Here is an 11,888-nt window from a genome sequence, read left to right as displayed (position 1 = left end):
ATCATGGAGTGCGGGCATGAGTATATCCTCGTCCCCTGATCAGGCCGCGTTTCCTAGCATCAGTTGCAGTGGTTGATTTGGCCCGTTTCATAGCCGTATCTTCGACGGCTAGTTCAGCCGGAGCCAAAAGCCAATTTTGTTATGCTTCTCGGCGTCATCGGCGTCTCCACGGCCTCCTCCGTGCTTCCGCCGAAATTAGACAACGCTCCGAGAGGGCGAGCTAACGGCCGAGCGTACAGTCTCGGCGTCGAGGGACGAACACGAGCAATTCCAGACTTATTACATTTAACGCACACCGGCACGTCGTTTAAAAGAAAAGGACGGACGACGCTTGGAAAAGGATGGACGAAGCTTCCAGGGCCGATCGCGAGCAATGCCACACTTACCAGATGCACCCCCTTTTCGCCAGCTTTTCCATTGTTTAGTAATATGGAGGAACGGTGATTCGATTCAGCCGGATCCGGGGCTCGGATTGGCTAGCTAATAGTATCGGTACGATTACACTTAGCCAAGAAGTCGAAGTGTATCGAGTGTAACTAGTTAGAATCGAATTCGACACACGTCGCAGTTGCTTGTTGCTTATATACTTCTAAGCCGAAAAGCCACTGCAGCTGACGTTAGGAAACACGACCTTAGTTGCCTTGCTTCACGTGATTAGCCTACTGGCCAGTTGAATTCCCAGATGTTCGAATACGCCGCAGCTGTGGCAGTGGAGGCTACCGGAACCACGTTCTCAAGAGGTGGTGAGCAGGCATCACCAAACCATCCTTCACAGGGTCCATATGTCTCATCATGGTGTAAGACCAGGTTGGAGTGATCCAGCAGAACCACGATACCACCCAGATGTACCCCAGCCCCTTTTGTAAAGACTGAGGGAAGTGCACCCTCGTTCGCGCACAGATGTCTTGAACGGCACTCTCAAAGATGATGCCGAGAGCTTGCATGGAGAAGAAATAGAACTGGCCAGCTTCTTTATGTACACCGATGGCCCAATCTGCTTGAGCGTGAATCATGGCCGAAATCAAGAACGCGAGCACGAGACGGACGCATCTTGAAGCAAAAGTGCCTCGTGGCAAGTGCAACACCGAGTCGGCAAAAGCATCAGCAGGCCCGAGACACACTCGCGGAGGCCTTGGTGAATATTTCTAGAAGCGCATCAGCATACCAACTCGCTTTGAGCGGTGGAGTTTCATGAGAACTGTACCTCCACAGCCCACGTAGGGTGTAAGCATTCCTCAGAGATCCATAGAACGGCGGGCTGTCTGCGGGACCGACAAGGCCCAATACTACGGAAACGATGCAGACAAGGTAATACCACATCGTGGCCATCAACGCAACGTTGATGAAGAAGACGGCGGTGGATACTATCCGAAAGATGGCTTCGTCGACCGAGATGTCGTCGAGTCGCGAGAAGAATCGTTGGTTATGGAACGTGACCAAGTCTGGATCCGGGGGCGGCGCCACAGAGCAAAACGACCTGCAACGTGCCATCAATGAGAATTTGAAAAAGGGCCCCCTCCATCGCGTAGCACACTTAAATCATCAGGTATGAACCCGCTATCTTCAGCAAGGATCGAGACAGAAACTTGGCCCGGCTAGGAATACTTCCGTCCGGGGAGAATCTCGGGAGCCTCGGGATCTGCCACTTGGTGCCAATGCGTCGCCATTTGCAGAGAAGCGACGAAGTGCAAACAACCAGTCGCCAGAGTGCCGGAAAACCTTCAGCCTTGTCGGGGTCTTCAGACTTGCGTTGCTTCTTGGCCAGCTCCTCGATGTCCTCAATGGAGACCTTGGACACGAGCAGCATCTCGACGGCGTGCCAGAAGGTGGTCCAAGCCGTGGTCACCAACAGGCTGACCCAGCCCTTGTTGGCACACCCAAGTAAAGGGAGGCTTGGCATCCGGCGGTGGCGCCGGCCAGACAGAGGACAGCAAAGAATCGAGTCTTAGAGCCCGGCGCCGTATTGAGTACGTAGATATTGAATGTAACGACAAAGCAGAAGGCCTGGCAGATGGTCCACGCAGGGTTTCTTGTGTAAGCTGTGTAGTCGAGAGCCATCTTGTCTTGTCCGCGCGTGTTGCCGGATGAGGTGGAAATTGGGTATGATGATGGGGGAGAAGGAACGAGATTGCAGATGGAAATCTGAACATTGAACACAGCGAGGTTGTTAGTGCGACGGGAAGCTACTTGTTACCTGGCCAATCACGAATCAGCCGCGGTGTAACCAACCGTCTGCTTGGTTCTGGTTGCACATCATCATCTACAACAATTGTTCCTGTCCAAGACTATTACAGCACAGCTTAGAGACGACCAAATCCTCTTTTCGGAAACCACAACCAATCAAAAGAGGATTGAGTTGCATCGCTTTGGGCCAGACGACCCGACCCGGGCTCTGGGGCTCCAGTGCTCCAGTGCTACAGTACCGGGTATGCTGCTAGGTTAGTTGCAGTTAGTGGGGGTGCTGTCAGGATGTCTTGGCACACTAAGGTTACCACTAGGAATTATCGGATTATCATCGCTCTTGACGTCAGGATGGAGGGCTTCAGTCTTCAGTGCCTGCTTCTGGCTGGGTCACATGCAGGAACAAAACTCAATCTCGATATTCCTCGACTAAACAAATCATGATCCATTTTAAGTAAGTAGGGAATTATCACATACTCGTGCTATTTCGAACGGACCCTACCAAAAGCAAACATCACAACACTCGATGTTCCGGAGCCCCATCATCAACAGCTCGACGCACCTACTACGTCATTGTTCCCGCGAGCTGCCACATTTGCGCCTGTCGCCAACTCGGTCCCTTCCAGCGGCAGCACGCGCTACATACACCAAAAGTCCTCCGGAGCACCAAAGACGTCTGATATCCCACAAGATGGCCGGCAATCCAGATATCATTCAACAAGATTTCCTCCAGAGGTCACCCTACCACGCCGCCGACCCTGCAGCCTTCGACAAGAAGCTCCAGGGAGCCTGCCACTGCGGACGCGTCAAGTATTGGCTCAGCAAGGACCAGCCTCTGAACGCAAAGTTCTGCCATTGCCGCGGCTGCCAAGTTATGCATGGTAAGTCGGCGATGATAACCCCCGCCGTATTGCATGGAGATGATACTTACACCAGGCTAATGCATCTACTAGGCGCACCGTTCCAATGGGCCGCCATATTCCACAAGGAGGACATGATGTTCGAGAAGGGCGCCGAGGACCTGGTCTTTTACCACTCCGAGACGCGCCACTTGGGCCACGACCTGCCTTGCAAGCTGAGCTGCGCACACTGCCGGACGCCCATCATGGACGAGGGCGGAACATGGTGCTGCTGTTCCCGACGCTCATCAAGTTTGCCGGCCAAAAGGAACGGGATCTGTTCAACCCCAAGTAAGTTACACCTTTCATTGCCCCCTTTTTTTGTCCATATCTGGCTAATAACCCAACTACTACCAGGAGTCATATCTTCTACTCCCAGCGGGTGGTTGATATACCGGACGGGAAGCCGAAGTGGGCAGGTTTGGACGGCGAGGGGAAGAGCACGCTACTGGAAGAGCATGCTACTTGATGATCTGCCGTAAGAGCGTATATGGCTGGCATAAATCGAGTACATATGACCCGAGTCTGTCCTTCGGGGCCCTTGAGAGTCGGATTCTTTCTCCCTTTCCAGATGAGGGCATCGATAAGTAGGGAGCTAATATACATGTAACCATGGACATAATCACCCATTAAGGCGACGGGCGACTTTAGGGGCGTCTTTGGGATATATAAGCACACAGTACCAGATCAGTGACCTGTGCTAAAACACGTATTTTCTTGATTCTCTCACCGATACTAAGGGGCCCCAGTATCAAAACTGTGGCTGAGGTGAACCAAATTCAAACAAACGCTTGCTATTAATACTGGAAGGTAATGACTGTTCAAGTGCCATCCCGCAACTCTGTTGGGCATTCCACGTAAGCGATAGCTGGCATAAGACAAGGCTTCATATCTTTGAAAACACATAGTCATACGGAGTATATTCCTCATCCCGAGCGGCCATACATAGTCCATAACTGGCCGTTGCGATCTGGCTGGCTACTACTGATACGAGTATTCCTGTGTACTGCAAATAGTAAGACATGGAGCTATTACGCGTTCTGTCATTCTATCTTATCTTCAGAGAGCTTGCGCATATAATCGGTCAATGTCCACACGGTGTAAGCAGACTACTACAGTGTGCTTTACTACGTGATCGCTACAACCTGCCTGATCTCAATTGTCCTCGAAGAAGAACAGTGAGAACGATTCGATTTGTTTCTTTAACTACTTTTCTTTACCAGACAATTCAGACAATTAATTGAATGCAATCCATAAGCCTCTATCGAGCGAGAAATAAGCGCCTGATTACTTGCACCTGAGCATTGTTTCCCCAGCATGACCTAAGCAAGCCCCCTCCTGGGGCGATGGTTGCAGTCAGCACCGTCAGCACCGCCAAGTCAGGCACACCCTATCATAAAAGAGAGAACAATGGTTTCTTAGTAGAGGCTGCCTTGGCCCAAGTCTCACCATTCTTGTCCATACCCTAATCCCGCAGTCGGAGTGACCGTTACATATGTGGGATGAGCTATGTTCAGGTCGGGCCCGATTTGGGGTCTAGACCACTCTTCGCTTCCATAGGAGTAAGTGCATATCATATCGCCACAGGGTTGTATTAGGGGTATTCCTTCGCAGGCGGCAGCGTGTGTAATCTGCGGCCCCCAAGCCGCCAAGAGATCCCCGGACCGCCTCAATATGCATGCTTATGTGCCTGCAGTTGCTGTTTTGGGGGACCACTCCCAGAGAGCTGAACGAGCTATGCGTGCATCATTACTTACTGTGGGCCCAGAGGCTGACTATACAGACTTTGTATCCACATAAGCCTGACATGATAGTAAACGTATTACGCGAGGTCACGATCCCAAGATGCTTTCTCTAAGGGTCCTCGGGATAGAGTGGATTGTAGATGACTTCTATCAATAGACGAGCTTGTGGGAGTGATGTTTACTACGACACTTGAGGGGAAGGCTCGGGTGAGGGATGACGAAGAAGTATAAGAGATACGAGATGTCCTCGGTGTAAGTTGGATTATCTTCACTACTCATCAACACCAAGACACTCAAGCCTTTCATTGCAGATTCACTTCTTAACCGCCTTCTTTCTAACTCCTCTTCGTCTCCTCTTGAATCATCATTTACAACGAAACCTTTCCTATATATATATCTACATAGCCCAAAATGCACACCAGCACCGTCACCCTCCTCGCCATGGCCGCCTCGGCCGTCACCGCCAAGGGCATCGTCTACGACTGCAGCAAGACGCCCCAGATCTGCCTCAACACCTGCTGGGCGGTCAAGTGCGCGGGCCTACCCGCGGGCCTGCACGGCGGCGGCAACAAGGACGCCAAGGCCTCAAAGAAGAAGGGCGAGCAGAACCGCATCGCCTGGGGCTACAACAGCAAGCCGTGCGCCGAGAACAGCAAGCACAACAAGTACTGGAAGAACGGCAACACCAAGAACACGTCGCCCGACGAGTACCCCTACGCCTCCAGCAAGGAAGGGGGGCTCAAGGGCGCCGGCAAGCCCGTCCAGCTGCGCTGCGTCCCCACGGCCGAGCAGAAGAAGCAGAGCGGCAAGGTGAGCGGCCTGGGCACGGCCAAGACCTCGGCCGTCTGGACCACCAAGTGGGACAACATCCAGAACCTGCCGCAGGACTGGTGCGGCGCCGCGCCCAAGTGCGTCAACGACGGCCACCAGTTCACGGCCACCGCCAAGGGCGTCTTCACGCGCTCTCTCGACATCGGCGCCGAGGACATCCCCGTCTTCGAGGACGCCGTCTACGACGGCAACTCGACCACCATCACCGTGCGCGCCGAGGAGGCCGACCTGGGCGGCGACGTCGACGACGTCCCCGACGTGGAGGAGGAGGAGGAGCTCGATGACGGAGTCGAGGCCCGTGATGTCGAGGAGGCCGACCTGGACGTCCATGATGTGCCCGATGTCGAGGAAGAGGCGGAGGAGGGCGTCGGGGCCCGCGATGTTGACGATGTCCCCGACGTCGAGGAGGAAGAGGGAGGAGGAGAAGGAGGAGGAGGCCGAGGGCGTCGAGGCCTGCGATGAGAAGGTCGGTATTGCCTTCCGGGCTTAAGCGGGCGTCTACCTTGACTTGAGGGGCCTTTTCCTTTGTATGCATTACTCTGAGCATTTTGGGTGCGGAGGCATTTGATGGTTTCTACGGGCGTTTTGGGTTTCTCCCGGTATCATATTCCACTTCTTCTCATGTTGATCTGGAGGGGCCTACTTGGCCCTTTCTTTGCAACTAACCCCCTTTTTTTTCTGGCTTGATGTTTTGTGGGATTCTTTTCTACTGCCCAGATAGCTTCAAAATGTTCTTATAGCTATCTACAAGAAGGCATTCAGCTGTCTGATATATACACAATCGTTGATTCGAGTTACGCTTTTCTTGATGGTATTATCATCATCTCAGGGATGCTGTATCTTTCACGAAACCTCTCTCTTTAGCTCTCCGTGAAGCTTTCGTGCAAATGGAAATGGAGATATCCCACTGATACCAAAACGGCATATTCACGTCCACTGTGCAATTGTAGCTTACTCTGTTAGAGAATGCAAATACGATGATGGTCTAAGGTTTCTATGTCACACTGCTCAGCGTTTTCTTATTTTGGTGCATGGCTGGAACGCCTCTCTCCTGAACACTAGTTTTTGTCACTTTTTTTTCTATTTTACACGGGTAGTTTTGTTGTCCGTTGTGAAGTGCTTTGGCAACCGGCCCCCTTTTGCGCTATGACTAAGCGCGACCGCATTAAAGTGTGACCTGCGGTACGAAGCTATCTAGGGAGAAGCCCATCTGCAATGTCAGACATTGATACAGGCTTTTGCTGTGCACATACGCAAGTATGTATAAGCTGAGCTGAGCTGAGCTCAGGCCTTTTCGAGGAGAGTTCTGGGTAATGGCAGTCTTCCGTCAGCTTTAACTGGAGACGCTTTACGTGTGCCGTCGCGTTCGCTTACACACCAAACCCATAACCTAGGAACTTTGGGGGCTGTATATAAACATGTAGTCTGGCATGTCGTCATAGCTGAGGCTGCACAGCATGGCACTTTATGCATGTGTGCTGACAGGTTTCCTGGCACTGCTCCCACAAGCGACTTACTGGAGAAGTAATTAGCGTTGGTTGGTTGCTATTCTTAGAGATGTGGGTTTGGGCTCAGCGGACCGGTCCCGGTGCGTTTTAGTAAACCCCAGCCCAATCTGCCAATTACAGAGCGTAATAAATACCTCCTAGGCGAAAAGAAAGAATATTCCCTTACTGTATTGGGGCTGTGTGTCTTCTTTTGTGCTTGTCCCTCCCACCCACGATCTGATCGATTAACAGCCAGGATCCTTAATTGGCGGGGCGGTTCCCCCAAACCAACCATCCAAGCCTTAACGAGACCGCGTCGTCATCTTTCCTTGCTGTTTGGGACGTACATAATCACCCTCCCCAGTCACGGCTTAGTCGTACCTCAAATGATTCGTATCCCAGTATCAAGACTTTCTCGTAGTATTTTGCAATCTCTCAGTTTGGTGTATCAACGTGCTCAGCAAACTTCAACAAGCTCATCATTCCCGGTCTCTTTTCAAGCCCCTAAAACCTGCCAAATCCATTCCTCGATAACAGAAAGAAGTTCGGAAGCCATACTGTCACCAGTCAACATGAGCAACGGAGCGCAGCAGCGGTACCTTGTCATCTCCAACTCGGAGGATGTCGATATAAACGTAAGATCGACTCACTGAACTGACCCAAACCCGGCTGGGAGCTAACGCTCAATGACACAGCTCATCAATGATGCTGTTCTCTCCAACGAAAAGCTGGTCTTACCTGTAAAGTCGGACCTGTCCGAAATAATTACGGCGGATAACAGACCTATCACCGCATACGAGTCGCCCTTCGTCAACTTGGACGAGGATGGGGAGGGCGAATCTAGGGAGACGATGCGCCAGGCCATGGTCCGCGACAACATGGCGTCCACCAAGGCCTACGCCGTCCTGGACAGCCACTCGGCCGAAGACCGCACCACGTGCTATGTAAGCTCATTCGAGTACGAAAACCGCACGAAAGGGGATGCAGAGGACGATGACGAAGAAAACACGAGCAATGTCAATATCCGCTGCAACCTTGACTCGGTCGTGTCCCTGTTGGAGGACCTTGAAGCCGCCGAGGACTCCACCGCCGCCCGCATCCTGCGTAACGAGGCCGCTGCTGTAGGAGGAGTATGGAACGCCGAAAGGGTCCAGGCGCTGCGCGATCAGCCCTCCAAGCTCCGATCGGCCAAATGGAAGCCGAGCCCGGCGTGGGATGAGGATTGTGCGATGGAGGGCCGTGGCGAGACGGCCCATCCCTACCTCCCCGTCTTCCGAACCGCGGATATCAGCCTTGAGGTAGGATTACAGCAGTAAGACCTTGTCGCTTGACCTAGTACTAATATTAGACACAGACGATTCAGGCTTTCGTCAAGGAGTCGTCGTCAAAGGCCAATAACGGCGACGGTGAAGATGAGGAGGAAGACGAGGTCCAGCCTGCCGTGGCATTCATCACCTCGCTGAGGGCGCCCTTCTTCGAGCAGCCGGCCCTCGAACCCCCGGCCGCGAAGCCGGCGCTGGCGGACGAGCTGCTGGGCTTCTCGGCGGGCGAGGTGGACATGGTGGTACGCAGCGCCTTCCCGAAGCCGGACTTCGACAAGGTGAAGCTGCACTACAACGCCTTCATCGTCATGGACGAGCACACCGAGGCCACCCAGAGCGTCGTCTTGGCCACCAACAGCGAGTTTGGCGGCGAGCTGCAGCTCGTTCGCTGCGTGTTCGCGACGGCGCTGGAGTCGGTCCTGGGGATCCAGGAGACGGGCTTGTGCATGGATACCATGGCCAACGAGACGCCATCAGACAATGGCGCTGCGATCATGCAGAGCAGCGACTAGGCTAGTGACCCGCTCTCGAGTCCTGCGATTGATGGATGGGGTGAGCAGGATCCTGAATAGCAACGCAATTGGGATTGCATGGAAACGCTTGGATATTATATCACACCAATGAAGAAACACCCAATAGATTGTCCATATACATGCGAAGGTGTTCCGTCAAGTCCAGTGATAAAGTAGGATAGGTTACATCCAATAACGTTGTAAACGCGGAATCAAATGCCTTGTGGTCATTAAGAAGATGCCTACCTCGCACAAGGAAGTACCTGAAACGGCAGGTAGATTGATCAGTAGATCGGGGATTCTGGGGAGGGGCGGTGGTTAAGGTGGTCTTGTAAGCCTGGGGTTTCCTAAATGGCTTTAGTGGGTCGGACCTTGTGGATTTGTAACACCGACAGTGATAAGCACCCTCCGGATCTGCCACTTTCAACTTCTTGATTGTAAGTACGAAAAGATCCAAGATCCAACGTGCCATGGAGGATGACACGGACTCTTTTCTCGATCCTGGGCGCGCAGCGAGGCAGGAGAGACGACAATCAAAAGGCTAGGCGCGGTCCAGTTCCTCGTCGCGCCGCCATTAGTGCCCTGCTTATCCTACTCTTCCTGGTCAATTTCGCCCAAGCCTCTCGAGTCTCCCGTTGAACCGCATCATCGAGAGGCGGCTTTGTCGCGAATATTACACAGAGCACGACAAATCCCGGATTGGTCATGATGGCACCGTCCCGGAGGAATTATGCAAGGTCGACGAGGTGCAGCGGGGACTGGCATGGATTCAAGGCGCCGTCGACACAGCTTGGATCGTCGGTGGTAAGCCGTCTCCGCCTAAGCCGTTCTAGGCCCCTGCATCGCATCACAACGGGAATATGATCACAGGGGGTGATGGGTCGCTAACAACGACACAGATTTCGTCATGACTATACCTCTCGGTTTCATGGCCGAAAAGTATGGCCAGCGTGCCGTATTATGGCTGAACTTGGTCCCAAGAGTTTGGATGCTTGTCTGGGCAGTCGTGGTTGGCTATTTTGAGCACGCTCTGCCAACCAGTGCCATCATCGCCGCCCCCATTTTATCTGTGCTCGGTGGCGATTGTGTCTTCAACTCGATAACATACACAATCGCCTCGGGGATTACGGACGATTATGTCCTTCGGTAAGTGAAGTCATCTTGGCAAGACCGGCTGCTGGCTAACAGGTGATCAGAGCGACTTACTTTGGCTGGATGGGCTCCATATCCTACGTGGTTGCTCTCGGCGGGCCAGCGCTCGCCGCGGTATCCATGACGGTGCTCATCTGGTTGCCGTTTTGGATATGCATAGCTCTGCTATTGCTCGCTATTCCCGCCGTGTCATTGCTCCCTGACCATCTAGGAAAGGCCGGAAGTAACCATTCTGACACCGCCGCCACGCTGGAGCAAGCAGAGCCTCTGATATCCTCATTGGCTCCGGCAGTTCCAAAGACTCAAGATTCAATCCTGAGAGCCATTATGAAGCGAATTCGAACTCTGCGATCAGTTATTGCGAGCCACCCACGCAACTTGACGTTGTTGTTCATATGCTTTTTCCTATCCTCGTTGGCAAGCTCAGACACCAAGCTGCTTCCACAGTACATTTCCAAACGCTATCACTGGAGTTTTGCCTCTGCCGGGTATCTGCTGTCCGGCAAGGCCGTGGTCAATTTTGTCCTCCTCACAGTCGTGATACCTTGGCTCCTTCAATCGCGGCACTCTTCAGCAGGCGCATCCACGGGAAACAGCGACACCGATAGAGCTAATGCTCGGTATGCGTTGGTCTGCTGGTTCATCTCCGTGATTGGTGCTTCTGCGATCGCAGTTTCAGCTGAGATCTGGCTGCTTTTCCCTTCGTTGCTCATCTATGCTTTGGGCTCTGCCCTCCCAATCTTTACCCTGTCGCTACTCAAGTCACCGGCGATTGCCCCAAAACATGACGGAGATCTGGCAGGGTCAATCGACCCAGAAACACACATCTTCTCGTTGGTTGTGATGGTTAAAACCCTGGGCTCATTGCTTGGCGCGCCCTTAATGGCTGTTCTCTGGGTTCATGGGATCAATACCGAGGGTGCTGCTTTAGGCACCCCGTTCTTCGTCAGCGCAGCCTGTTATGTGCTAGCTATTGTTGTTTTCAGAGCTGTCAAGCTCTAAATTCACAGATAAACTTGACATGGCCTGACCGCTCCAGCACCTCTCAAATATCTCGCTTAGGATGAATCAATTCCGCGGGAGAGTATGCTGGACCAAGGTATTTCATCTATTTGAGCTGTGAAAACTGCTAGGAAGGAAACATGTGGCACATCACGTTTATTTCCGACAAGGTATAGCTCGAGATGTGACTTGTCCAATAACGCACCAGCACGCCCTTGTGTAAATCTCCAACGCTCGTGACCGCGCCCCAAAACTTAGAGACAAGGGGAAACTATGAAGCCGCCTTTTAGGCCTCACATCGGTCGGAGATACAGTTTACTATTGAGCTGGGCCACGCTCTTGGCCCAGCAAAATAGCCTACGCTCTTGAAGCGTCCATAACTCTTGGAATCATGGCCTATCGTCCTTCATTTCCACGCCACAAAGTTATATCGAAATGAAATCCTCCTTTTCGACGTCAACAGTATCTATAGCCCGTGATGGCTTCGAGAAGGTGGTGGCGGATCGCCTTTCTTATAATGACACATTGCGCTCCCCGGCTACCTAGTTAAGGCCGCGGATTCTGGTTTCCTTCGTTTCTGTCAATACTTTTGAGGGCCGTCAGACATTCATTCATACATCCGTTTCAACCTGCTGCACCCGGTCGTGCGTACCTATATTATCACGGTTGCCATTCCGTAAGCGAGCGCAGCCTGGACTGCGTTTCTTGGACTGGCTACTCGTCTTCCCTTTCTTCCATTCGTTCGTTTCTCTTACAT

At 52.7% G+C, this 11,888-nt stretch overlaps 5 protein-coding genes across 5 annotated transcripts; 4 read left to right on the top strand and 1 right to left on the bottom strand.

The window, feature by feature from the left end:
* Window positions 1-716: 716 nt before the first annotated feature.
* Window positions 717-1,807, bottom strand: PG994_000048 (uncharacterized protein; the record flags this gene model as incomplete). The annotated part of the gene is made up of 3 exons (XM_066851457.1): window positions 717-1,050; window positions 1,166-1,477; window positions 1,587-1,807. Coding segments are annotated over 3 exons (534 nt in total). The 3' UTR covers window positions 717-1,049.
* A 1,065-nt stretch (window positions 1,808-2,872) lies between these two features.
* On the top strand, window positions 2,873-3,549 carry PG994_000047 (Mss4-like protein; the record flags this gene model as incomplete). The annotated part of the gene is made up of 4 exons (XM_066851456.1): window positions 2,873-3,062; window positions 3,135-3,205; window positions 3,262-3,371; window positions 3,438-3,549. 4 exons carry the CDS (start codon window positions 2,873-2,875, stop codon window positions 3,547-3,549), a joined length of 483 nt encoding a protein of 160 aa, XP_066722088.1.
* Window positions 3,550-5,236: 1,687 nt separating this feature from the next.
* PG994_000046 (uncharacterized protein) lies at window positions 5,237-6,118 on the top strand (the record flags this gene model as incomplete). Its single annotated transcript, XM_066851455.1, has 1 exon — window positions 5,237-6,118. One exon carries the CDS (start codon window positions 5,237-5,239, stop codon window positions 6,116-6,118), a length of 882 nt encoding a protein of 293 aa, XP_066722087.1.
* Window positions 6,119-7,715: 1,597 nt separating this feature from the next.
* Window positions 7,716-8,977, top strand: PG994_000045 (uncharacterized protein; the record flags this gene model as incomplete). The annotated part of the gene is made up of 3 exons (XM_066851454.1): window positions 7,716-7,778; window positions 7,839-8,441; window positions 8,498-8,977. 3 exons carry the CDS (start codon window positions 7,716-7,718, stop codon window positions 8,975-8,977), a joined length of 1,146 nt encoding a protein of 381 aa, XP_066722086.1.
* Window positions 8,978-9,555: 578 nt separating this feature from the next.
* Window positions 9,556-11,131, top strand: PG994_000044 (MFS general substrate transporter; the record flags this gene model as incomplete). Its single annotated transcript, XM_066851453.1, has 3 exons — window positions 9,556-9,781; window positions 9,877-10,123; window positions 10,174-11,131. Coding segments are annotated over 3 exons (1,431 nt in total), but the record flags the coding sequence as incomplete, so codon positions are not given.
* Between the last annotated feature and the right edge of the window lie 757 nt (window positions 11,132-11,888).

Source organism: Apiospora phragmitis (assembly GCF_038363925.1).
Source record: "Apiospora phragmitis strain CBS 135458 chromosome Unknown utg000001l:1.0-2902119.0:1.0-2906034.0, whole genome shotgun sequence".
Lineage (NCBI taxonomy): Eukaryota > Fungi > Ascomycota > Sordariomycetes > Amphisphaeriales > Apiosporaceae > Apiospora > Apiospora phragmitis.
Note: the sequence above shows the minus strand (reverse complement) of the source record. Positions and strands in the feature narration are given on the sequence as shown.